This window comes from Gobius niger (assembly GCF_951799975.1).
Source record: "Gobius niger genome assembly, chromosome: 10".
Classification (NCBI taxonomy): domain Eukaryota; kingdom Metazoa; phylum Chordata; class Actinopteri; order Gobiiformes; family Gobiidae; genus Gobius; species Gobius niger.
This window is the reverse complement of record NC_136861.1, coordinates 29623373-29647404: the sequence shown is the minus strand read 5'-3', so window position 1 is coordinate 29647404 and position 24032 is coordinate 29623373. Positions and strand designations below refer to the sequence as shown.

General features: G+C 40.9%; 1 protein-coding gene across 1 annotated transcript; it reads left to right on the top strand.

Annotated features, from left to right (window-relative positions):
• Positions 1 to 627: 627 nt before the first annotated feature.
• On the top strand, positions 628 to 22790 carry fbf1 (Fas binding factor 1). The gene is made up of 31 exons (XM_079565272.1): positions 628 to 1046; positions 1128 to 1155; positions 1440 to 1460; positions 1558 to 1603; positions 1683 to 1752; positions 1837 to 1887; positions 2833 to 2977; positions 3095 to 3172; positions 5012 to 5110; positions 5194 to 5332; positions 5581 to 5714; positions 5807 to 5897; positions 7014 to 7180; positions 7506 to 7776; positions 8794 to 8859; positions 8946 to 9016; positions 9248 to 9300; positions 9372 to 9416; positions 10240 to 10347; positions 10422 to 10522; positions 12243 to 12449; positions 13269 to 13376; positions 13482 to 13621; positions 15108 to 15226; positions 15366 to 15488; positions 19177 to 19353; positions 21047 to 21223; positions 21314 to 21451; positions 22195 to 22279; positions 22359 to 22486; positions 22673 to 22790. The coding sequence occupies exons 1-31, from the start codon at positions 1044 to 1046 to the stop codon at positions 22751 to 22753; spliced, it is 3270 nt and encodes a 1089-aa protein (XP_079421398.1). The 5' UTR covers positions 628 to 1043; the 3' UTR covers positions 22754 to 22790.
• Positions 22791 to 24032: the final 1242 nt, after the last annotated feature.

Genomic DNA, 24032 nt, shown 5'->3' with positions numbered 1-24032 from the left:
TCTCTGAGCCCCTGGTATTTCTCTAGTTTCTCGTGTTCCTTTTTCCTGATGTTGAAGTCGCTTGGTATTGCTATGTCGACCACAACGGCTTTCCTCTGCTCTTTGTCCACCACCACAATATATATATATATATATATATATATATTTTTTTTTTTACATACAAGGTTGCATAGTGCACCTTTAATATGTCCCCTTAAAAACCCCAAACAGTCATAGTAATTATGCAATGCTTGTATCTGTCAATTTCCAATCAGTGGGTGGTCTACTTTACTTTAGGGCTCACTGTACCCCAGTTTTCCCCAGCCATGTTTCTACTGGTACAATAGCGTCAACCAACAATGAATTAAACATATTCTACAAAGGAATTGTAAATAATGCATACACATGTGCTGTCAGGAATCAAATGTCAGAACGCCATCTGCTGGTAAGATTATGTAATTCAATATGCCTTTTAAAAACAGAAGCAAAGTTATGGTGTAAAATTGATTGGCGCAAAAATGCTTTACCTTCATCGATCCATTGAACATCCTAACAAAAACTACGCTACCCATAATTCAATGCTGTTGGTAAACAGGAAATGTCTTGCCCGGTTCCGCAGTCAGGAATTTTTGCTACTTTGTGCACGCTAGAGATGCACAGGGCAGAGATTAGAGAGAAAAGCCTGGCACTCTAAGATGAATTCATTCTCAGAATGAATTTGTCTTTTCATATAAAATACAAATGGTTTGTAAAAGGTTCACTTTCGCAGTCGACATCAGCTGCTAGGTCAATGTTCTGTGTTTTGTTGCCATAGATTGATAGTTCTTAAAGTTACGCAGCTCGTGAATGAACGCTGAACAGATGGACTGCACATGATAGCGAAAAGGACGCTAAAATCGCAATAATCGCGTTTGCTTTTGCCATTCGCTGTGTGCCATGAACGGTCTGCGGTGGAGCTGTGTGGTTACCCCTGGAAACCGGAGACGCTTAATCAGATTTAGCTAGCGTTAGCACTTTGTTAGCATCTCATAAATCCTGCGCTGCGTTTGGAGATTGTATTGATAATGGTAGGATACATTTCAAATATTTCTTTTTTGTTCAATAATACTGAAATAATTAACTCGAATGTGTAATTATTTCTTTCGTAGGCAACAAAAGGCACGAGAAAGTCACCAAGTATGTGAAGCCTTTTCTTATGTGGAAAACACTTAAAGCCACACTGCGGAACATTTATCAGGTTATAACATTATGTGTGGCTACTTCTCTTCAGCCACGGAACTCGAAGCAGAAACAAAAATGCCGGTGAAAATCCTGACAATGCTTATATGGAAGAGGGCAAACTTTAAGAAAAGGGTCCTTGCATGTTACGCAGTATGGCTTTAAATGTTTGTCGTTCTACATTTTCTGCTTTTTCCATTATTTTATTTGACGAGTTGTTTACTTGTTGTTACTCTCGTTAGGTTTATTGGGAGATGATAAAAGTAAGTGCTTTTTTTTTTTCTTTTTTTTTTTCCGCAACTGTTATTTCAGCTTCTGGTAAAGGTTAGTAACTTTTTCTTCTTCCCATAAACACCCAAGAACATCCAGCCAGAAATGGTCCAAACCGCAGTTCACCTGTAACTCGGTATGTGGTAACTGAAAGTACTCAAAGTTTTACTGCACTTCCTCACGAATGCTAACTCCACCATTTGTTTTATAACCAGCTCATCTGCTGCTGATAACATATTTAGTATGCTCGCAGAGGAGGTAAAGCAGGATGGCGCGGACAGCGAGGTATGTATGTGGGCAGACGAGTGTGAAGGTACATTAACTATTTAACATCAACTTTTAAAAACCTTTATGCTTTGTTGATCACAGAGTCCGGATGTTTCAGAAGCAGATCCAACTGATATCTTGAAGAACATGAAGGTAAACGTGCAGGGCGGGCAAAAAATTATCCCATCCAATTAACCTCTTGACCCCCCGCATTAACCGAGTGCATTTTCTAACGTCTCATTTGAAAACTAAGACCTACAAAACTCATCTATAAATGGATCTTTTTCCTTGCATTGTCGTCACTTTTTTGCCACTTTTCGTCACTTTTTCGTCGCTCTTTTGTTGCGATTTCATCACGCATTTTTGTCACTCTCTCATCGCATTTTTGTTGCTCTTTATTGACCGTTTGGCTGTGTTTTTGTCACACATTTTTGTGACTTTTTCATTGCTTTTTGTCACGCTTTTGTTGCTCTTTTGTTGCTTTTTTTGTCACACATTTTTACCACTTTTTCTGCTTTTTATCACATTTTTGTTGCTCTTTTGTTGCGTTTTTGTCACACATTTTTGTTGCTCTTTTTTGACCATTTTGCTGCGTTTTCGTCACACATTTTTGGCACATTTCATTGCTTTTTGTCACATTTTTGTCACTTTTTTGTTGCTTTTGGTCACGTTTTTGTCGCTCTTTTGTTGCATTATCGTCACACATTTTTACCACTTTTTCGTCACATTCTTGTCGCATTTTTGTTGCGTTTTCATCACACATTTTTGTCGCTCACATCGCATTTTTGTTGCTCTTTTTTGACTGTTTTCCTGCGTTTTTGTCACACTTTTTTGTCACTTTTTTCTTGCTCTTTTGTTGCGTTTTTGACACGCATTTTTGTTACCCTTTCATCACATTTTTGTTGCTCTTCTGTTGCGTTCTCGTCACACATTTTTGCCATTTTTTCATCGCTTTTTCGTCACGTTTTCCTTTTGTTTGCTATTATGATCCTTTTTTTTTTCAAGATTTTATATCTGGATGAAGCCAAACAGTAGGGAATGTGCTCTGTTCGGGTGGGGGTGAAGAGGTTAATTATTCCTTGCATTGTCTTTTCATAGGACATGGACGATATGGATGCTGATCTGTTCGCTCCAAAGAAAAAGCCAAGTTCAGCCCCTGCACAGACAAAGTCATCTGGTAAAGGCGGGCCGACGAAGAGCGCCGCTATATTAGAAAATAATGAGAAAGCGGTGGGAGGAGGAGGTAATTGAGTACACAGTGTTCCTGCATATATTAACTTTTCATTAGTACCTTAGTCATTGAGGTTTTCTTTTAAACAAAGAATGCATTGATATACAGCAGATGTTTCTCTACATGTAGTTAAACCTTCCGGCAATCAGAAAAAGCCAAACTCGGCGCCATCTTTGGGACGAAATTACAAAACGTTCAACTTTTCTGGTAAGAACCCACATGTAAGTTGTGGAAAACGTATTTCTGTCCACTTATGTTTTACAGTTTTCTTCTCTAACGGCTGCTTTGTGTAAGGCCCAATACTGTGGCTATGTCTTTAACCGAGAGCATTTTCTCCAGTTTGGCTTTACCCAAATCTAAAAGCGACTTCACAGCCTGTAGGCCAGTGCAACGCCTCATTTGAAAGCTAAGGGTAAGCTCTTTCCTTGTTTTGTTTTCGGCACATTTTCGTCACGTCTTTCCCCCCTTTTTACGTCACGTTTTTCATTCCATTTTTGGCTTTACCCAAATCTTAAAGCTTCTTGACCTGAGAGTTTACAGCCTGTAGACCAAGTGCAACACCTCATTTGAAAGCTAAGGCCTAATCTCTTTCCTCGTTTATGTTGTCAACTTTTTGTCACGTTTTTGTCACATTTTCATTGCGTTTTTGTCTTGTCACATTTTTTGTCACATTTTTCGTCACGTTTTTGTCACGTTTTCGTCACATTTTCGTCTCGTTTTTCTTTGTTTTCATTATGTTTTCATTGTATTTTTGTCAAGTTTTTCGTCATGTTTTTTCCCCCGCCAAAACGCTACAAAAAAATGCAAGGAGAATATGACAAAAATGCAACACAAACGCGACAAAAATGTGGCAGACACCCTACACAAAGTAACAAAAACACAACAAAATTGATTTAGACAAAACAAGGTAGAAGCTTAGGTGAGTTTTGTCGGTCTTAGTTTTCTAATGAGGCGTTACCTTGGCCTATACGCTGTTAACACCAGATTTGTAGAAAATGTCGAACTGAAGAAACTCATTGCTGAACGAAAGGATGTTAGAAATGTGCTCGGGAAGTTAGGAATGAGCTTGACACTGAAAATGTGAAAGAACTAAATCCTGCCAAAATGCAACAAAAACATGACAATAATGCAACAAAAATGTGACAAAACGCAACCGAATGCATTTTCTCTCGTTCGGCTTTACCCAATTTATAAAGCTTCTTGACCTGAGAGTTTACAGCCTGTAGACCAAGTGCAACACCTCATTTGAAAGCTAAGGCCTAATCTCTTTCCTCGTTTATGTTGTCAACTTTTTGTCACGTTTTTGTCACATTTTCATTGCGTTTTCGTCTTGTCATGTTTTTTGTCACGTTTTTGTCATGTTTTTGTCGGGTTTTCATTATGTTTTCATTGTATTTTTGTCAAGTTTTTCGTCATGTTTTTTGTCACGTTTTTGTCACGTTTTCGTCACGTTTTCGTCACGTTTTTGTCACGTTTTCGTCACGTTTTCGTCACGTTTTCGTCACGTTTTTTGTCACGTTTTCGTTACGTTTTCGTCACATTTTTGTCACGTTTTCATCAGGTTTTCATTATGTTTTCATTGTATTTTTGTCAATTTTTTCGTCATGTTGTTTTTCCCGCCAAAACGCTACAAAAAATGCAAGGAGAACATGACAAAAATGCAACAAAACACAACAAAGCAACAAAAACGTGACAAAAATGCGGCAAACACCCTACACAAAGTAACGAAAACACAACAAAATTGATTCAAACAAAACAAGGAAGAAGCTTAGGTGAGTTTTGTCGGTCTTAGCTTTCTAATGAGGTGCGACCTTGGCCTATAGGCTGTAAACTCCAGATTTGGAGAAAATGTCGAACTGGAGAAACTCATTGCTGAACGAAAGGATGTTAGAAATGTGCTCGGGAAGTTAGGAATGAGCTTGACACTGAAAATGTGAAAGATAAGGAAGATAAAGTGTTGTGAGTGAATAAATTGCTCAGTAATCATCTGACAAGGATAAAGTGTGGATTGTATCACATTAAGTAACAGTGAAACCATCTTTCCAGACCTAGATGACCAACTGGATGACCTCCTTCCTGAAGAAACCAGGCAGAACGCCAAGGACAAATCTGTGCCATCTTCTCCTGCCTCGCCAGTCCTCAAAAGTGAAAGAAAACATATATTTTTTTATCCTCACTAGTTCTGAAAATGTGAGAGCTTTGTTGTAGCCTTGTATGTTCTGTTTCAGATAAGGCTCAAGCTACAACAAAGAAACTGCTCGACCTCACTTTTGACGACAACAAGGATGATGTAATAGATGCTCTGGGATTTGACAGTGATCAAAATAGTACAAAGAAAAAAAATGCGCAGCTATGGTCCAAACAAAGGTAACTCCCACTTTGTTTTCTCTCTTGTTCCGGCTTCTTGTGTGTAGAGTTCACAAATAACAAATATAGTAAGCGGTGGTATTATTTACACTCCACGGAAGATGAATAGACTCAACCCAATGTGTATGAGAAATGTATTTTTGTGTGTCATTTCTTTACCATATATATATAATTCTTGTGTCAGAATGCTACATTTTGGAAAAGAAAGTCATTATAAATCCGAGGTATTTCCAAACTTGCTCCTGTAGGTCGGACCCGCCTCAAAGAACTCGGACTAAAGTAGATGAGATTGTGGAGAGTTTGACGTCGCCTCATCTTCTCGATCGTCCCCCTACTGGTGAAAAGAAGGAACAGCCACAAGAGAGAAACGCTGTCCTTAAAGGTAATCCTGGGGGGAAAGAGGCACATCAGATTATAACTAAGACAGTTTGCGTGTTGTGTGTAAGGCTATAATGTGTATTTATAATGTTCTAGACAAACAAGATGATGACCTGACATTTGGATCGTATCAACCCTCTGTTGTGTCCATGCCTGAGGGCCGCCAATCCCGCCGACAGTCTGTGCGGTGCGTCCCATTTTCCCTTTCTTGACTCATGTTTATTTTTAAAGCCACACTGAGGAACATTCCAGATCCGATGTTGCAATGTCACAAGAGCAACTACACCGTCCTAAATGTCAAAATGTAAACAAACAAGCCAGCGATGCCACCCGCCTTAACCGAGCGTATTTTCTCCGGTCCAATTTTACCCAAATCTAAAACCTTCTGGACTGGAGCTTACTATAGGCCAGTGCAACGCCTCATTTGAAAGCTAAGACCTACAAAACGGATCTAAATGGATCTTTTTCCTTGCATTGTTGCCGTGTTGTCACCATATTCCACTTTCTTCTCGATGTAATTTTTGTTGTTTTTTTTTAATCACATTTTTATCACATAGTTTTTGTCACATTTTTGGGTCACTTTTTGATACTTATTTGTTGTGTTTTCATTTTTTTTTTTTTCTTGTTTTCATCGCTATTTTGATAGATAGATAGATTTGGGTAAAGCCAAACTGGAGATAATGTGCTCGGTTCAGGTGAGGGTTAAGAGGTTAAAGCATGTCTTGATCACTCACAGTTTGTGAGATAGATTGTGGCCATACCGCCTATGCTATGCCCAATCCCGTCAGACCTTGGAAGCTAAGCAGGGAAGGGCCTGGTCGGTACTTGGATGGGAGACCCTTTGGTAACACCAGGATGCCTAGTGAATGTAATGCGTGAGTGAGTGAGTGGTGGTGGTCGGAGGGGCCGATGGCGCAGACTGGTTGCCTCGCTTCCGTCAGTCTACCCCAGGGCAGCTGTGGCTACAATAGTAGCTTACCACCACCGGGTATGGAGTGAATGAATAGTGCAATGTAAAGCGTCTTTGAGTGTCCAGAAAAGCGCTATATAAAACCAATGCATTATTAGAAAATACTATATTGATCGAACATTCAAAGTTTCCCTCGGCCCATCTTCCTGGTTCAACATCTTCCTGGTTCTGTCCCTAAGCCCCGCCCCTCGCTCCCCATCAAAACAAACCTCTGTTTTCAAGCAGATGGTCTAGTGGTTAGGGCTACCGCACGCTTGGCTGATTCCGTGAAACATCCCCCATTTTAAACACAGCAGTTTTGATATAACCAGATTTCATGCTGTTTTTGAACAGGTTTTCCACTGAGGACGTGAGTGCGTTGGAGAAGAAGGCAAAGCCCAGCACCCCGACCCGCCAGCGAGGCTCCGCAGACTGGCTGGGCCTTAAAACAAATGACGACGAGCTGTTACATGATGCCGCAGAGAGCAAGACAGAGATGGAGTCTTCAAATCCACCAGAAGGCTAGTGTCAGCTTCATCACGTGGTTTAGTTTTTGTCAACGGAATATTGAAACAAACAAAGAACAAAAGATTTTGTTTTCCTTTTCAATCAAAGTCAAACTTTACAAATTCTTCAATCTAGGAACATATTTTGGTCTTTTAAAATGTTAAGATATTTTTGTAGAGCCCAATTTTACACCAGCAGCTGCTTCATGGGGCTTCACAACGAACAAACGGGGGAACACAATGAGACAAATAAAACAGTCAAACTCTCCTAAATCAAATAACATACAAACACTTTGAAAAACAAAATAAAAATATGTTGTCAAATTCGACTGTCCTGCAGCCCCTCCTTTGGAAAGAAGAGCATCGGTTAGCGTCCACACTTCAGCTCCTGCTGCGGATCCTCCATCACCAGCTGATAATGACCTTGTCAAAGCGGCCGCCGCAGAAGTGTCCGTGAGCCAGAAGCAGAATGAAGAGGATGACTGGCTATCTGGGGCACTGAGCAGGAAGAGAGCGCTGTCCGCATCCAGGCCAGAGGCAGCAACACAAATGTCAACGCGGGAGGAGACCTTAGGACCAACGGAGAGGGCGGATCTGGACCTAAACATAAAGTAATGTAACCACAAGCACCTGCTGATAAAATACACTCGTGTTACTACTAGTGGAGGGTTTGCACTTCCACCACATTCATTCTAGACAGAAGCCTCCACAACGTGTAATAACAACTTTCATCATCGTTGACACTCATTTGGCTTCTGTTACCACGCTGTTACTATCCATGACATAATCTCAACAATTGTACTAATAATAGTAATATAATAATGTTCTACTTCTGGAACTACTACTGCTTATAATACTGATAATATTTTTACTGATCCTACAAATAACCACTAGTACTAGTTTTGCTACGACTGATATTACGCATGTAATGTAGCATTAGCAACATCATGCTAACTTCTAGGGTAACAGCTTTTTTTTTTCTCTATCAGTTTTATTCCTGTTCCTAGTTACAGTTAAAACAAATAAACATTTAAACAGTTAGTGGCAGAAAACATGCTACTGTTGGACAATCACAACAAATTTAAAACTTAACACAGGACGTAAATACTTAATTGGAGGAGTTTTATGTGTTTACAACTGTAGCTTTTTTAGCATTGAAGCTAAAGGCTAACATTAATTTAACGCTCACACAAGTCAAAATAGCATCACCATCTGAACTAACTTCGGTTTGACGTTTATTCAAGTTTATTTCTGCTTTTGAAATGTTATGTTATTTTTCATTTATGTTAAAATGTCTTTAAACTGGCCAACAGGAAGTTAGCCAAAAACATTTGTGCACAGAGCCTATGATACTGAAACTCCTACTACAGTACTACCGGTACAACTTATAACTACTACTTTGAGTACTAGTTATGCTACAGCTGATATTACTTATACTACCACTATCAGCCCAAAACATGGACAAAAGCTAAAGCTTCATGTTAGGCTAACCAAGGCTAGCTTAAGGTCTGGAGATGGGTTCCCTGAGCCAGTCCAAATGTTCACCTTACTACTACTACTGCTAATACGACTAAAAATCCTACTAGTGATACTAATGTTAATGTTAATGGCTTTGTTTCGTTTCGCAGTAAGCCAGTTTCGTCTCAAGCTCCGGGGATCAGAGAAGACGCTGTTCCAGCTGTCAGGCAAATAAGGTGACGTAGCAATTAGAAAACTGAAAGCGACAAAATGCTGGTTTGATGTTGGCCCTATTATTTCCGTATCCTTTCATGTCATCCAGTGGAACTTCTCGAAGCGAGTCAGGCCCGGCAGCTCACTCCACGCCAATTAGAGAACCGACAATGAAACGCGGTACGTCTGGAAAGCCTGTGTTATTACAAGATCTGGTTACATCTCTCTTTATTCGTATTAAGTCTCATCCATTTTTTGCAACACTGTACGGTGCCTTTTACAAACAATGAAAAATCGAGCCTCCATGGGACTTAATATGTTTAAAAAAATACAACAACAAAAAAAGCAGTAGTTTAGACCTGGACAAACCTGTTCAGAGATTGTAACATGACCTTCTTTTTTGACGTCAAGACAAAACGACGACAGATTTACAAAGCACACCAAAGCCTCTTCAGCAACCTCAGGTATTTATACTCATGACTTGTCAGTGATTCATTTACATTTGGATTTTAACATGTTGTGTGTTTTGTCACAGATCACACTCTTGGCCGACAGTCTGCAGATGTTACTGCAACAACAGGTTAGAATCCTTTTCATGAAGTCTCTCACAAACACAAAGCAAATGTCAGAAGGAACGCCACAGGAGTAGGTATTTAACAATTAACAGGCCTATTTTGGTCTACCAACAATTTTATGTTTGTTACTTTTACCATTTTAAAGAAGGGGTATCATGCTTTTTGCAGGTATTTTGTAACAATCTCAAACTCACCGTTATCTCTATCTTACACTTTGTTAGTTTGAAAATGCAATATTGACCTAAAACAGCCAAAGCAAATATCCAGTGGTTTCACATGCTGATTTTTAAGGGATCTCCCTATAAGCTCCTCCCCCCTGCCCCTTTTGCTCCCCTTCGCTGTGCAGCTGTTCCAATGAAGAGAGAGAGGAAAAGAAGTGGTGTAGTGATGCTATGGCAAGTGTTTTTTACTCTGCGATGAAAGGATTAAGCTTTGCAAAGGAACGAGAGGTGAGGAAAGCATTTCTTGGAAACGTAGGACCTCAGGATGAGCGTTTTGGAAGCGCTAAGAATAGCTGCAAGGGAAGATTCAAAGATTACTCAAAGATGCGCGAGTGGGTTGAAACAGAACTCCAGGTATGTTTTTGATGAGAGAACCACATGGTGATTTTGCATAATACCCCCGCTTCTTCCAGGCAGTAGACTCCTACTTTACCAAAGCATCCTTCTCCAACCTGACAAACTTTTGTAATTTAAAGCAGAAAATAATGGTTGTTGAAATGTGCTGTAAAGACGACGCTGACCTTGACTTCACATGAATATTGTCTTGACAATGATTGGAATTACATCTTGATGCTCATGCTTGTTTGTGTCTTCTTCCTTTGTGCAGGTGACACAGCCTCCATTGCTGGGCCTGAGTGGACATGTGCCCGCAGGACCACAGCAACTTGTGGATCATCAGTCTTTGCAGGCCCGCATCGTTCAACTGGAGGGACAGGTAAGGTCAGGCCCCCTCCTCCGAGGTGCACGCTATTGCTCACAGTTTGATGCACTTATTGCTTTTCTGCACAGATGAAGACTCTACAGCTGGAGCGAGACCAGAGCCAGCTGCTCCTGGAGAATATTCAGCTGAGACATAAACAGGATGTGGATCTAATGGAAAACGCGCACAAGTAAGGCGTGCAAAACATTATGTCCAATATCAGAAGTGTCACATGACTGTGGGCTTTACACAGCATCAAAAATATGCATAAACTGAATTATTGTGTCGCATTGTAAAAAGGCTCAGAGCTACATTATTAGATCATGATTATAATCATTTCCTCGACACTACGAACATTAAGTATTTGAGTGAGGAGCGAGAGAGAGAACTTTTTTTTTTACATAAAAAGTTGCGTAATGCACCTTTAAATTTGTAAAACATTTAAGCTTAAGACTGTCACTTTAAGCTTTGTTTTAAAACATTATCTGTAATTAATTGACAGATACTGTCCATTTCACCTGAACATAGTTAACACATTTAGGGCCCGATCTTGTGCATCAAAACGGAGACGATAGCGTGACATTTTGCGCTCTGTAGGAGCACTTTGTGATCTTGCCACTCCGGACTTAGTGCATTTACGTGGGTGGAGACGCACACATTTTCCTCCAACCAGATCGACTCCCCGTCCAGGAGAGTGGTTGTGTGGGGAGTGAACATGTGCTTTTGTTTTGCTTCGCGTTCACGCCGAGCGCGGCCGATCCGCGCCACAGCGGACGCTGTAGCTCTGTTTCTCTCGAGACGTGAACATCGTTTAGCTCACGATGGGGTAAATAAAGTTTTTAGTTTGACCGGTGAGAGCCTAAGGATTAAAAAAGAACGCAAGACAGCGCCATGTAAACGAGGAAGTGAATGTCAGCCGTGTTTCCATCAGTGCAGTCACCTCCTCTTGTGACGCCCCCTCACAGGTGGCGGAGGCGAATGGCACATATAGCGCCGCCACTCGGAAAATAATTCGCCAAGAGCCTGCGCCGCCCCGTGCGCCGCCACAAGATCTGGCCCTATGACTTAAGATTGTTCTCAAGCTTTTACCTAGTTTTCCCCCGGTTTGACATGTTTTGTTTTGTTTAGTTAACTTACCCTTATTGCAAAAAAATAAATAAAATAATTGTGTGCTGTGGAAACATAAGGGTTATTTTCATGTCCATTTTTAAAGGTGCATTATGCAACTTTTCTTGGGAAAAAAAAGTTTTTGTTTGACCTTTCAGTGACTTAGTGTGTGGTCACTGTGTGGGTGGTCAACGTGGCGCCTTTACTTTCCATCCCGGTTCTCTCTAGGGACCAATCGTTTTTTTTCGGGGCTCACAACCTGAAACAAAAATGGTCCTGGAGTGTCCCAGAGGTTGTGGACGCAGCAATCTGAGGACAGATAGCCAGACTTCCCTATCCACCCTATTCTCACCTCATCCAGCTCTTCCCAATTTGGATGTGCCAGGACTTTTTAGGCCAATCCCAAAAAATAGTCAATTAATTTGAAAGTTTTTCAAAATGTAATAAAGCTGGCCGCATCCTGTAGGACAGTGGTTTCCAACATTTTTCCCCCAGAAGCCCAACCTGCTCGTGCTTGAGTCAGGCTGGGCCCCCCCAGGTCCAAAATTGCAGCTTCCCAAATGCAAAACATGAAAATAATGCCAAGTATTTAATTAAAAAAAATAAATCAAATTTGTTGTGAACATGTGCTCTAATAATTTAACTATTTGAGACCCACTGCCGATCTTAATGAAAGTGAAGAAAAGATTTGCTGAGTTATTCCTATTTCTATGCACGTTTTCACAATCAAAACTTCCAAACGACTTCCTTTAAAATCCAGCCCGCACCATATGCCTCTCACGTCTGCTCCGTTGCCTGTGCAGGGCCCGCGTGAAGCTGCTGGAGGAATCCGCAGCCCAGAGGGAGACTCGGCTTCGACAGGAGTGTGAGGACTTGATGGAGAGGCTGGACGCGCTCACACGCTCCACGCAGCAAGAGCGCTCCGAGCTGCAGGCGCAGTACCAGCGCAAACTGGCTCAGGCCCAGCAAGAGCGGGACCGCGAGGTGGAGAGGCTCCGCGATCTCCAGAGGTCGGTTCGAATAATCTTGTGACTTAATATAACATCCTTTCAACTGACAGAAGACATTGAGCCATTTTCTTTATGCGGAGAGTATTATTAACCTCTTAACTCCCGCCTGAACCGAGAGCATTTTCTCCAGTTTAGCTTTACCCAAATCCTGTAGGCCAGTGTAACACCTCATTTTTTGGGGGGGTATTCAACTCATTGACAACTTTTTTGTCATTTTTTTTAATCGATTTTTTGTCATTTTTTGGTCAAATTTTTTGTCATTTCTTTTGTCATTTTTTTGTCATTTTTTTGGTCTTTTTTTTAATCGATTTTTTGTCATTTTTTGTCACATTTTTTTTGCCATTTTTTAATCATTTTTTGTCACATTTTAGTCACATTTTTTGTCATTTTTTGGTCATTTTTTGTCACATTTTTGTCAAATTTTTTGTCTTTTTTTAATCATTTTTTTGTCTTTTTTTGTCAAATTTTTTGCCATTTTTTAATCATTTTTTGTCACATTTTTTGTCTTTTTTTTAAATCCATTTTTTGTCACATTTTTTGTCATTTTATTGTCACATTTTTGTCGTTTTTTTCGCCTCTGTTTTGTCAAAGTTTTCTCACTTTTTTGTCATATCTTCATCATTGTTTTCATCTCAGTTCTGTCGCTATTTTCACACCTTTTTTACAGAAGCTTTTGGATTGGGGTAAAGCCAAACTGGAGAAAATGTGTGTTCAGGTGGGAGTTAAGGGGTTAATTACAGAGATAGATATTGGATAGAAGTTGCGTACAGAGACTTGGGGAATAAAAGCGTCTAACAGCGTTCATAATTTTGCTCCAAGGAAATCGATCTCGGAAATGAAAAAGGATCACGAGGAACAGACTCGCCGACTGAAACAGTTAAAGGAGGAAGAGATCGATGCGGTGACGAGTGCCACGTCCCAGACCAGGTGGGAAAGGATGGGAAAACGTTGCGACATGAGCACAATAATGCTCCGTTCTAACCCTGTCCACGCTCATTGAAGTAATCGGCCTTTTTTGCGCGGTGCGGCCAGGTCTCTGAGCGGGGTGATCGAGCAGATGGAGCAGTTCTCCTCTCGTCTGGGGGAGCTTTCATCCCGAGTGGAGAGCACACACGAGAGCGCAGCCCACGGCCTGGAGCAGGGGGCACGGCACAGGGACGAGCAGCTCCGGAGTATGGCTCTTCACCACACACACATTATCATACTGGTGCGACGGGGCTTTAAATAGGTCAACAATCACCTACTAAAGCGAAAGGTTGCCAGTTGGCTCCTCTCTAGCTGCAGTTGTTGTCGCTGGGCAAGATGCTTCACCTCCGACATTGCTCAAGTGCTCATTTGCGCGTTTGAGAGTCCTTCGCCCTCTTCCACTCTCAAAACGCATGCCCACACTCATGTACGCGTCAGAACTGTGTCATCCATAAAGCCTCTCCATGTTCTAAAGTGCATACACTGCCAAAAAAAGAAATCTAGAGATCAGTAAAATCTTGTTGAAATAAGTAAAGCTGCCACTAGAGATCTGCACTTAATTGAAGAAAAAAGATAAGTGAAGTCTGAATTGTGAATGTGAAAGACAAGTTAGAATCATTAAAGTAAAGTCTGAGTCCAAGTCGAGTCACTGTCACTTAAAAAAAAGAGTCCAAGTCACAAGTCCAGCCCATTTGAGAAGCGTTTTCTCATTAACTTCTTTACCTCTGAACTTAAAGCAGTACTTACTGATGCCCCTGGAGGCCATAAGCGCCACTGCAGGTGTCGTAGCATGTTACGGTTACGCTGACAGAAAAGAGAAAGGGAGAGAGGGATATTGTACATCCAATGACACAATGGATTAGTTAGCCTTTTTTGTCTTCATGATTCAATTAGTTTGTATTGGGGCCTCCGGGTCGGAGCAGGGAAAGTTCCAATTGTGGTTTTCTGGCCAGAGACACCAGGGGGAGATGAAAGACCCTCAGTGGGCCATATCGCCTTCGCTATGCCCAATCCCGTCAGACCTTGGAAGCTAAGCAGGGAAGGGCCTGGTTTGAGAGCACCAGGAAGCCTGGCAAATGTAGTGCGCGAGTGAGTGAATGAATGGTGGTGGTCGGAGGGGCCGATGGCGCAAACTGGTTGCCTCGCTTCCGTCAGTCTACCCCAGGGCAGCTGTGGCTACAACAGTAGCTTACCACCACCGAGTATGGAGTGAACGAATAGTGCAATGTAAAGCGTCTTTGAGTGACCAGAAAAGCGCTATATAAAACCAATGCATTATTATTATTATTTATCATCCCATTAACACTTGTATTACCCCCGCAGGGACTACGAAAATGATTTGCTTTAAAACCTTCATTTAAAAAGCTAAAAAATGAATATGAGGTCAGGAATGCCAAGAAATTGAGGGCTTTTTTTGGTCCACAATAACTAAGAAATAATATCCAAAATCCATTCTGTAAAAGTTTAATTATGTCACCAAAACAAACCCATACATTTAAACCTTCCCCGAAAATACACTTTTGCAAAGGTTTCAAATTGATGTCTCTGAATTTGTTTATTTTCCCTGTTCACCTGCAGTGTCTCGCCGTAATTACATTTTTTCTTCCCCATCATCTCGGGCCCATATATAGAAACCCGGCAATAGAAAGCAAGCGCATTATAATCATGTTTCAAACCCGGCTTTACCTCCAGTTATGCAGGACCGCCTGGCGCAGCAGCAGAAAGCCATGGCTGAGGAGAAGGCTTACCTCAAAGAAATCATTTCCAGGATGGACACGCAGATCGGTGAACAGCAGAGAGCGCTTGAAAAGGTCAGTGGTTTGAAAAAAATATATAAACTCAAGAAAAACTCATTTTCAGAAGCCGCTCTTCTGCACCGGAATAACACCCTGCATAGCTATAACAGGATCCTCGTGTAACGCCTTTTTTTCTCCCCGCTTCACTTGTCAGGAGCGCTGGAAAACGACATCAGAGCAGGCAAAAGCCGAGTCAACACAAAGAACCCTTGAAGAAGAGCGGCGTTCCCTGAGCATGCAGATGAATATGGAGCGAGAGGAGCTTGAAAGAGCAAAGGTGAGCATACGTAGGTCCCAAGTCTTTTTGTGGAAAGTTGTTCTGGATGTGAAAAGTTGGTTGGAAGCTGTCGGTTGCGTTTTGTTTAGAGGGAGGAGACTTCAATACAAGTCTTAAAGTGCGTATGACACATCAGACACAGGTTTTGCTAAAACATAGTTAACACAATTTGTATTTAAGATTTTTTCTAAAAAAAAAAGAAAAAAAATACTTTCTTTAGTTTGACCATTGTTGTGATTTTGATAGTTTCAGCTCCTTGTTGAACACTGACAGGAAGTGACATAGATAGACAAGATAGGCAAACAATTTTAAACTGTTGCATAACAATGTTATGTCATTCAAAGGGGGGAAGGAAATATATTTTCACTGTTTTTAGTCCTTTTCTTGCGTAATATAACATACAAATAAAGTCAAGTCTAAATCAGGTCCATATGAATGTTTTTTCACAGCAGATTTTTCAGTAGAAGCGAAAAAACGGCAGTAATAGCTAGCGTTAGCATGTAGCATGATGCTAACATAATGCATCATGTTTGCATTCTCCGTTAATTATGTATTTATGGGCTGTTAAACTATCCATGTCTTTGTATCTTTATTGTGTAGAAAATTATAATCATAATTCAACATTGTTAAAGTAGTTTTGGAGTATTTAGAGAAGGTTTAGATTTTTCTCTTCTTTGTTTTCACCCTCAACTGCTTCAACTTGATGCTTCATGTTAGCATCGCGCAAATGCTAACGCTAGCTGGGCGTGTTTGCGCTTCTACTGAACAATCTGCTGAACATCCATATGGACCTGATTTAGATTTCTCTTTATTTGTATGTGATAAATAAGTTTATATTTCACCATAAAATGGCTAAAAAGAGTGAAATATTGTGTTTCCTAAAAGATTCTGTTTTCCCCCTTGGCGAGGCCACGCCCCCTTCTATGTCGCGATGCCGTCTGTATCTTTCACTGGGAGTGAGTCAAACTGTTATGGAACTTTACCTCTCTCTATGTTCTAAATTGAAATAAAAATAACTTTTCTGCCCAACATTTCTTCATTAACATTGCTGCCTCACTGAAATAAAATAATAATGATTAAATACAAAAGATGTCATCCATCTAAACAAAAGTATTAAATCCTGTCACATGCACTTTAAAGGAGACATATCCTGCAAAATCGACTTTCTTGAGCTTTTAACCATGCTACTAAGTTGTTCCTTTCCTGCAATGACATATTTTCTTCATTTGTGTAGTTTTATTCACTAGCAGTTTTTTCTTCTGCTGCTGAAGCATTATTAAAGCCCATCACCGGAACCGTTTCCTTCTTCCACGAATGTGACTATTCAACCTCAATTCGTGGAGGTCGCAACAAAGTGTGTCGTTATGTGATAATTAGTGGTAATTCGTAATTTGGCGTGTTACCATTGTTACAGCATTCGTATAGAAATCACAGTTTTCTATCACGTTTGCACTCAAAACTGATACGGGGCACAGCGTGTAACAGAGACACAGGTTAAACAGGACAAATCAGAAGCAGAGGCATGTAAGAGCAGAGTTTCTCAATGTTTACATATTATAGTAACATTATGGCCTAAATGAAAGCAGCTTTTTGCTTATAAACAAAACTGCACATGGCTAATTTGTATGAACTTCGACAACATACTGCAAAACAAGAATAGTCGCGACTATTCCCAATGGTGTGCAGCAGTGCGGGACAATATTCGTGGCCATGTTTGCTAATTCATGGCATTAATCGTAACATGTGGTAACAGTTCGAGGCAGTAACAGTTTGAGATGGCGCATGAAGCTTCTGCACTGACTCATTCATGATCCTCCGTTGAATGTGGATTCATGGCATTCGTGACTTGTCGTGGTTATGTGTAAACCTACCGTAACATTTTATGAGACCTAAATAGTTGCAGCCATCGTGCTTTTGACCTCATTGTAATTTATCTGGCTTCCAGTAACCTCTCAACCAGCGGAAGCACACAATGTTCTGCAATCGCAAATAAATATTCTGTCTCCATAGTTTTGGCGGTTAAGGGAAGGATGCTGAGGCGGTAGAGCAGACTCACATCAGATTTTACCATGCACTGCAGTGGAAACAGTGGAAACGATTAAGTAAAAGATGTGTTCACTTTGCACACGTGTGGCTGGAAGGCTCTCTGTGTTCTGTTCTTTGAGAAAAGCCTGTTGGTCGCCAAAAAAAGAAAAAAGACCATTCGATTGTCCTTTTGTCTTAAAGGAATAGGCCACCGTTTTCCCATGGTGAGATATGTTCTTACCTGAGCTTAGACGTTAGCATTTAGCCTCTCCTCCACCAAACTCTTCCACGTTTTCCCTATTTAAATACGGTTACGTCAGTAGCTTCCACAATCCAAGTCTAGTTACACAAAATTAAACGTGTCGATTTTCTAAGTGGATAAAAAGGGGAACTATATTGTGAGGCGTAATAACACAAGGAGCAGAGAATTCTATAGGAGTGAAGATATTACTGCTCGAAGGTGTTATTGCGCCTTACAATATTGTCCCCCGTTTATCTGCTTAGAAAATTGACATGTTTAATGTTGTGTTGCTATACTTGGATCGTGTGCAAGAGCTTGGTCGCTTCTAACTTCACCCCCTGTTTGGCCCCATAGAGCAGTGGTTCCCAACTTTTATTGCCTTGTGTACCCCTTGGGCCTTTCAATGGTCGTCCGTGTACCCCCTACCTCAGGGGTGTTGCAGTTTATTTAGAAACTTAAAAATGGTATTTGTAAGAAAAAGGACAATGTTGCATTCAGAATAAACCTAAAATTCTCCCAAGGCAACACATTTTACTGAAAAATATAGCTTTTCCTATCAAAAATGATGTTCAATTTCCCCCTTTTTTCAATCGGAAATAGTTTCAAGTACCCCCTGCTAGGTCCTCGAGTACCCCCAGGGGTCCCCGTACCCCTGGTTGGGAAACACTGCCATAGAGGAGAGGAGGACAGGCTAAATGCTAACAACATCTTTGGTCTTTTTACGTGACTGAGCGCACCCGTAAAGACCAGACAGTTACGCATCAACTCGTCTAAGCTCAGGTAAGACCATATCTCAGAATGGAAAAAACGGCGGCCTGTTCCTTTAACTTTTTTGCCTACAAATTGAATAGTGTTTGAAAATACCCGATAATGCCATTTAAATGTCATCCCTCTCATCTCGGGAGAAGATTTTGTGCCAAATTTGATAACCCTGGCACAAAGTATGCCCGTGTCATAGTCTTTCTAAGGTCAAAAAACACTTCCTAGAATCAAACAGACCAAGTTGGAACAAAAGATTGTGATCTAGTTTTGAGCTAATCTCAAAAAAGAATAATTATCAAACGAGCTAATGGGCTTTTCTGAAACACAAGGTCACGTCCAAAATTTGAACTAATTTTAGCACAAAGAAGTGAACGCTTTGGCCTTAAAAATGTATTAATATTGCCCACTAAAAGACCACTGAAAGACTTATGAAAACATATGATTGAGAAAGTCTAAAAAACGAAATAGCTGTTGACATACAAAAAAGGACAAATTCTGGCACACAACTTAATTCTGGCACGGGCTTAATTCTTCTCTTATTATGGGCGTCTTTTTATAGTTTCCCTCGTGCAATCCAGCAACCCTGAAGGTGAATCCAGGAAAAACATTGAGATCCAGCTCCCTCCCGTCCCTTTGATGTGCATCACCTTTGTGTCTCAGAGTGCGCTGCTGGAGGAGCAGAAGTCGGTGATGCAGCACTGCGCCGAGGAGCGGAGGAAACTGGCAGCGGAGTGGGCCGGCTTCCACGCGCAGGAGAGGCAGAGACATGACAGGGCTGAGAGAGAAGTGAGCAGCCTGCTGGAGAGGAGGGAGGGCTCCATCATCAGTATGGCACAGGTAGGATCCGCATGGAAATGAGGCTCGCAAAACTTTTCACAGCAAAGATCAACCTAAAGAAGAAAAAAACAACAATGCTGAGCTGACTTCTGAATACCACCACATTTTTCTTTTTCTTTTTTTTAATTGGTAATTTAAAGCAGTACTAAGTAACTCCTCCCCCTAGAGGCCATAAGCGCAACTGCAGGTGTCGTAGCAAGTTACGATTTTTTAACTTATTAATTGTCTTGGAGAGTAAATACGACGCTGACAGGAAAGGCGAAGGGAGAGAGGGATATTGTACATCCAATTATACAATGTAAATATTTTATTTCACTCAAACTTGGCTGTAAATACTGTTTAAAGTGACGTTAGCCCGCAGTTAGCTTTGCCCGTTAGCCTGTTAGCTTCTTCTTCGTGATTCCATTAGTGTGTATTGCTTTCTCCGGACCGGGGGCAGTCAAGTTGCAAACATGGTTTTCTGGCTAGAGACACCAGGGGGAGGTGAAAGACCCTCCAATCATCCCATAAACACTTGTATTACCCCCACAGGGACTACGGAAAGGATTTATTAAGGTAAATAAGTTACTTAGTACTGCTTTAAAGTGCTAGTCTGTAATATTGCAAAATGAGGAGCGAGAAAGAGAGAAATAAAAAAATAAACAATCCAGAGCCCCCCCTTGCTAATGGTGCGTTCCAGGCACCTGGTAACTAGTAGTTTTCCCACAGCGTTTCAAGCTGAATAAACTCGTATGTAAACAAAACAGCTAATGCTACAACAGTTAGCTAATAAGATGCTAATGTTATATGAACACTTCTTCACGCTAGATATAATTCAAAACATGCTAAATAACGTTATATTGAAGGCTTTGATCAAAAGTTGCGTTCACTTGACTGAAGCGGTGGTTTTGTTAAAGTTTTATCATTAGCTGCACTTCTCCACTGGGGGCCGCCATTGCTGACTTCATCTCATATCTGAACTCGGAGCTCTGTGGTCATCTCCGTGTTGTAATTACCACTTCGAGTGGTATGTGCAATGTCCCACCAACTTCCTGTTTTTCCAAAAATGCAAATAACAGGAGCTAATCGGGCTAATTATGTGCTAACTAGTACCGACTGATATATTACTAGAAAGACAACACTTAATACTTGAAAATACGGCAAAATTATTGGATCACTTTTCAGTTTATATACATATTAAGTCTTAAATTTAACCGTGTGTGTTTTATGTCCATGAGGTAGCTGACGATGTGCTTTTAAACTTGTAATATTTAAATTTTTCGGTCATTGCTAAAAATTAATGGGACTTTTTACGTCCTGACTCAGACAGATGACTGGAAGTGGGTGGGACTGTTGAGCTCTATGATCACGCTGTGTATTATGCCACACCTGTGAAGTGGGAAGTGCTCACTAAGAGATTTAGATATTAATGTGTTTTTTGTGTATGTAGAAAATGTTTCATGTCTTTGAGTTCAATTCAAGTCAAGGGTTGCATTTATATTTTTATTTTTTTCCGTTTATATGACCTCCTTTACAATGAGTAATTAGAGTCAAGTCTATGCTGTAATGAACTGCAGACCATCATCAGCAAGGTTACATACTGACTCATGAGTGCAGGATGTACAGAACAAATGGACTTGCTATATCAGGACTCGATGTAAGAGCTGTACTAATGTAACACACTTTTCTCAAAATGTTCTCCACACATTTGTAGGAGCAGGCTGACCTGAAACTTCGCACTGCAGAGCTGAAACAAAAGGAGATCGCTACGGCTCAAGAGAGGGAGAATCTGGACCGACTTCGGGAAGAACTGGACAGGGAAAAGGAGAGAATCAGCGCCACAGCTTTGAGACTGAAAACCAGGGCTCAGGAGGTGGAAGCGTTTAGTAAGGTACAGACGTTTATTAACCGTGTAATGTTGCGTACATTTTAATTGAAGGCTATAATAATAATGAAAGTATCTGGTTGGGTTTCTGTGAAGCTTGCTGCTGACAAACTAGAAGAAGGGGAGCGGACAATACACCAGGCCAAACTGGTGGAGGCCGAGCACGAGGCGAGACTCCGACAGATCCACTCTCAGACGGAGAAACTGAGACAACAGGAACAGCGAATCCTCCAGGTGTGTGCCGGCCGCTGTAGAATTAAATGTCTTTAATTACTCTTCGATACAATCACTGTAAATCTGTGTTAGAAGACATTGATTTAATAATAAAAACAAAGTCTTTTGTACATTTCCTACTTCTATTAATAATCAATTGTAATGGAGTATTCCCAAACTGACTGTGGCTCAGTGATACATTTGTCTATGGATCCTTGCCAATGTGGGAAAATGGTGAGTGTTTGGTGTTGGTCAGAGGGGCCACACTTTCTTCATCAGTCTATCTACCCCACAGCTGTAGGAGCATGGCATGTGGGGATCACACTGTCAAGTTTTGGATTTGAAAACAAGGGAAATTTTCGCTGCGAGCCGTTTCATCACCACAACCAAGCTCCAAGGGGTAAAATTCGATGCACCAAAGCAGGACACTTGACAGCTATGCAACCTCGCGACAACTGCCACCCAGGCCACTGCAGGCGGCATTTCTCACGAGCAGAGTGGCAAAATTCAGTTTGGAGAGACAGAGGAATCTTTTGTTATGCTGTTATAATACGGGAGATTCAGATTATGGGATCATTCTAATATGGGAGGAAAGATGGGTAAAATACCAGCCACGGTGGGGGAGTGAATGATTGATTTAGTGCATGAAACTGGAACGCAGAACGAATGCATTTAACTAATACATGACACTGAATCATTCGTTAAAAATGTACTAAAACTTCATGCAAGTAACTTATGAACGATTGTTAATCACTTTTTCACAGGAAAGAATGCAGGTCAATAATTTGCAAAGAGAGCAGCCGAGGAGCGTTTTCACCTTTCCTGAAGTCTTGACACCAGTGCCACCAGGTGCTTATTGTGCATTCCTTCGTTTTACTGCAGTGCGCTTTATAAATGTCTGTTTTTGTGCCATTGATTTTAATTGTAGATTTGACACGACTAGTGCCAAGCCCAAAGCTGGCAACAACGAGGAGTACTGTGCCAAATCCAAGTGCCAACCCGGAGTCGATGGCTTTACACGCAAGTTTGGCTCTGTGGAAGTACACTGCTGAAAGGGTATGAAGCTACTCATTCACCCAACGAGCTGTATATTGAGTTCAGAAAGCATGTCTTTCTTTATTGTATCCTTGAATATAAATTGCATATTTTTGTGGATCCTGAAATTTGTAGCAATAACTTTTAATCAAGGGCAAAGAGCGACGTTAACCCATTTTATGAACGACATTTCTGTGTCATTTACAGGACCGTGAATACCTCGAGGATGAAAAAATATTTTTAGAGAATCTAAAGAAGAAATCTTACAACTCAAACTTCATAGACTGATAGCCTTTTTATTTTATTACATACTTCAACTTTTGAACAAATAAAAGCACAAATTTTAAGTCGTATTGAGTCTTCACTGTTCTGGTTCCATCTCCGTCCGCAGTCTCAGCATAAATCTAAAAATAAAAATACAAAAACACATTAGTAACCTTCAAAATACTGCACAAATATGGAGTCTGTAATCATGCAAGACGTATGCCTCAGGTTACCATATGTCCACACATTTATGTTAAGACAGGGATAACTTTTATCATCACTGGCCAACTTGATCAACATTCCAAAGGGAAAATTACCTGCTGGGCTGTTTCTCCGCATAATTCTCCCATCACCTGGATTGAAGAAAAGCAGTGATTACTACCTTCTGTGTAAGTGTTTGGTCCTGTACACAATAACTTAATTCATATCTCAGATACGCTTTTTATCCCATCGTCAGTTATCGCATCAGACGGCACTTCCTATAGCTGTTTTCATCACTGTTTCTAGTCATTTTCAAAGTGTTTTCTACAAAATACAAACCTTTTCCATGATCTGGGTCAATGCCGGTGTGAAAGTGTGGCATCATCAACCATCTCTAGAGCTAAAAAACAAGGATATGTTGGTTAAAATGTATTCACAAAGCCTACAGATCTATTAACTATTGTTTAGCAAATCAGTAGTCACAAATGTCAACACTGTGGGTTTCAGACAGGGATAACAAAACTCATCATGCTAGCAAAGATAGAGAAGTGCTCCCAAGCTTAAAATAAGAATGTACCTGATGCTTTTAAGTCGGACATGTCTGTTTGGGTGCATCTCCAAGCACCAAGTATCTGCAAATGGAAAAGAAAGGTGTTAAAAACCGTTTTGAGGGCAGCATTGCAGTCGGTTACACAGCAGCACGTGTTACCTTTAGCAGGCGGCTATGCTAACACCGAGCTAAAACACTCTTTTCAGGCAAAATCCATGGAGTAAGCTAACATCTATCACGTCTCATGACCCCCCATATTAACGGGTCACGGTGGTCTAAACAGGTCCATGATGAGACCAATATGTTTGGGAAAGCAAGTACAAAACGACCGGGAGTTGCGCCAGCCCATGTCTCACGCTAAAGCTAAGAAGAGGAGAGTGAGGGACAGAAAAGTGTGGCGCGAGGACTTTATACAGTGGGCTGTGACGTCACATGACACGTGACCCGCTGTAATGCTAACTTTAACTTTGCATCTTTTTCGACATTTCCATTAGCTTTTTTAGATTTTATCAGATTAATCTTTTTTATTGTAACGTACTAATCAAGAAGGAA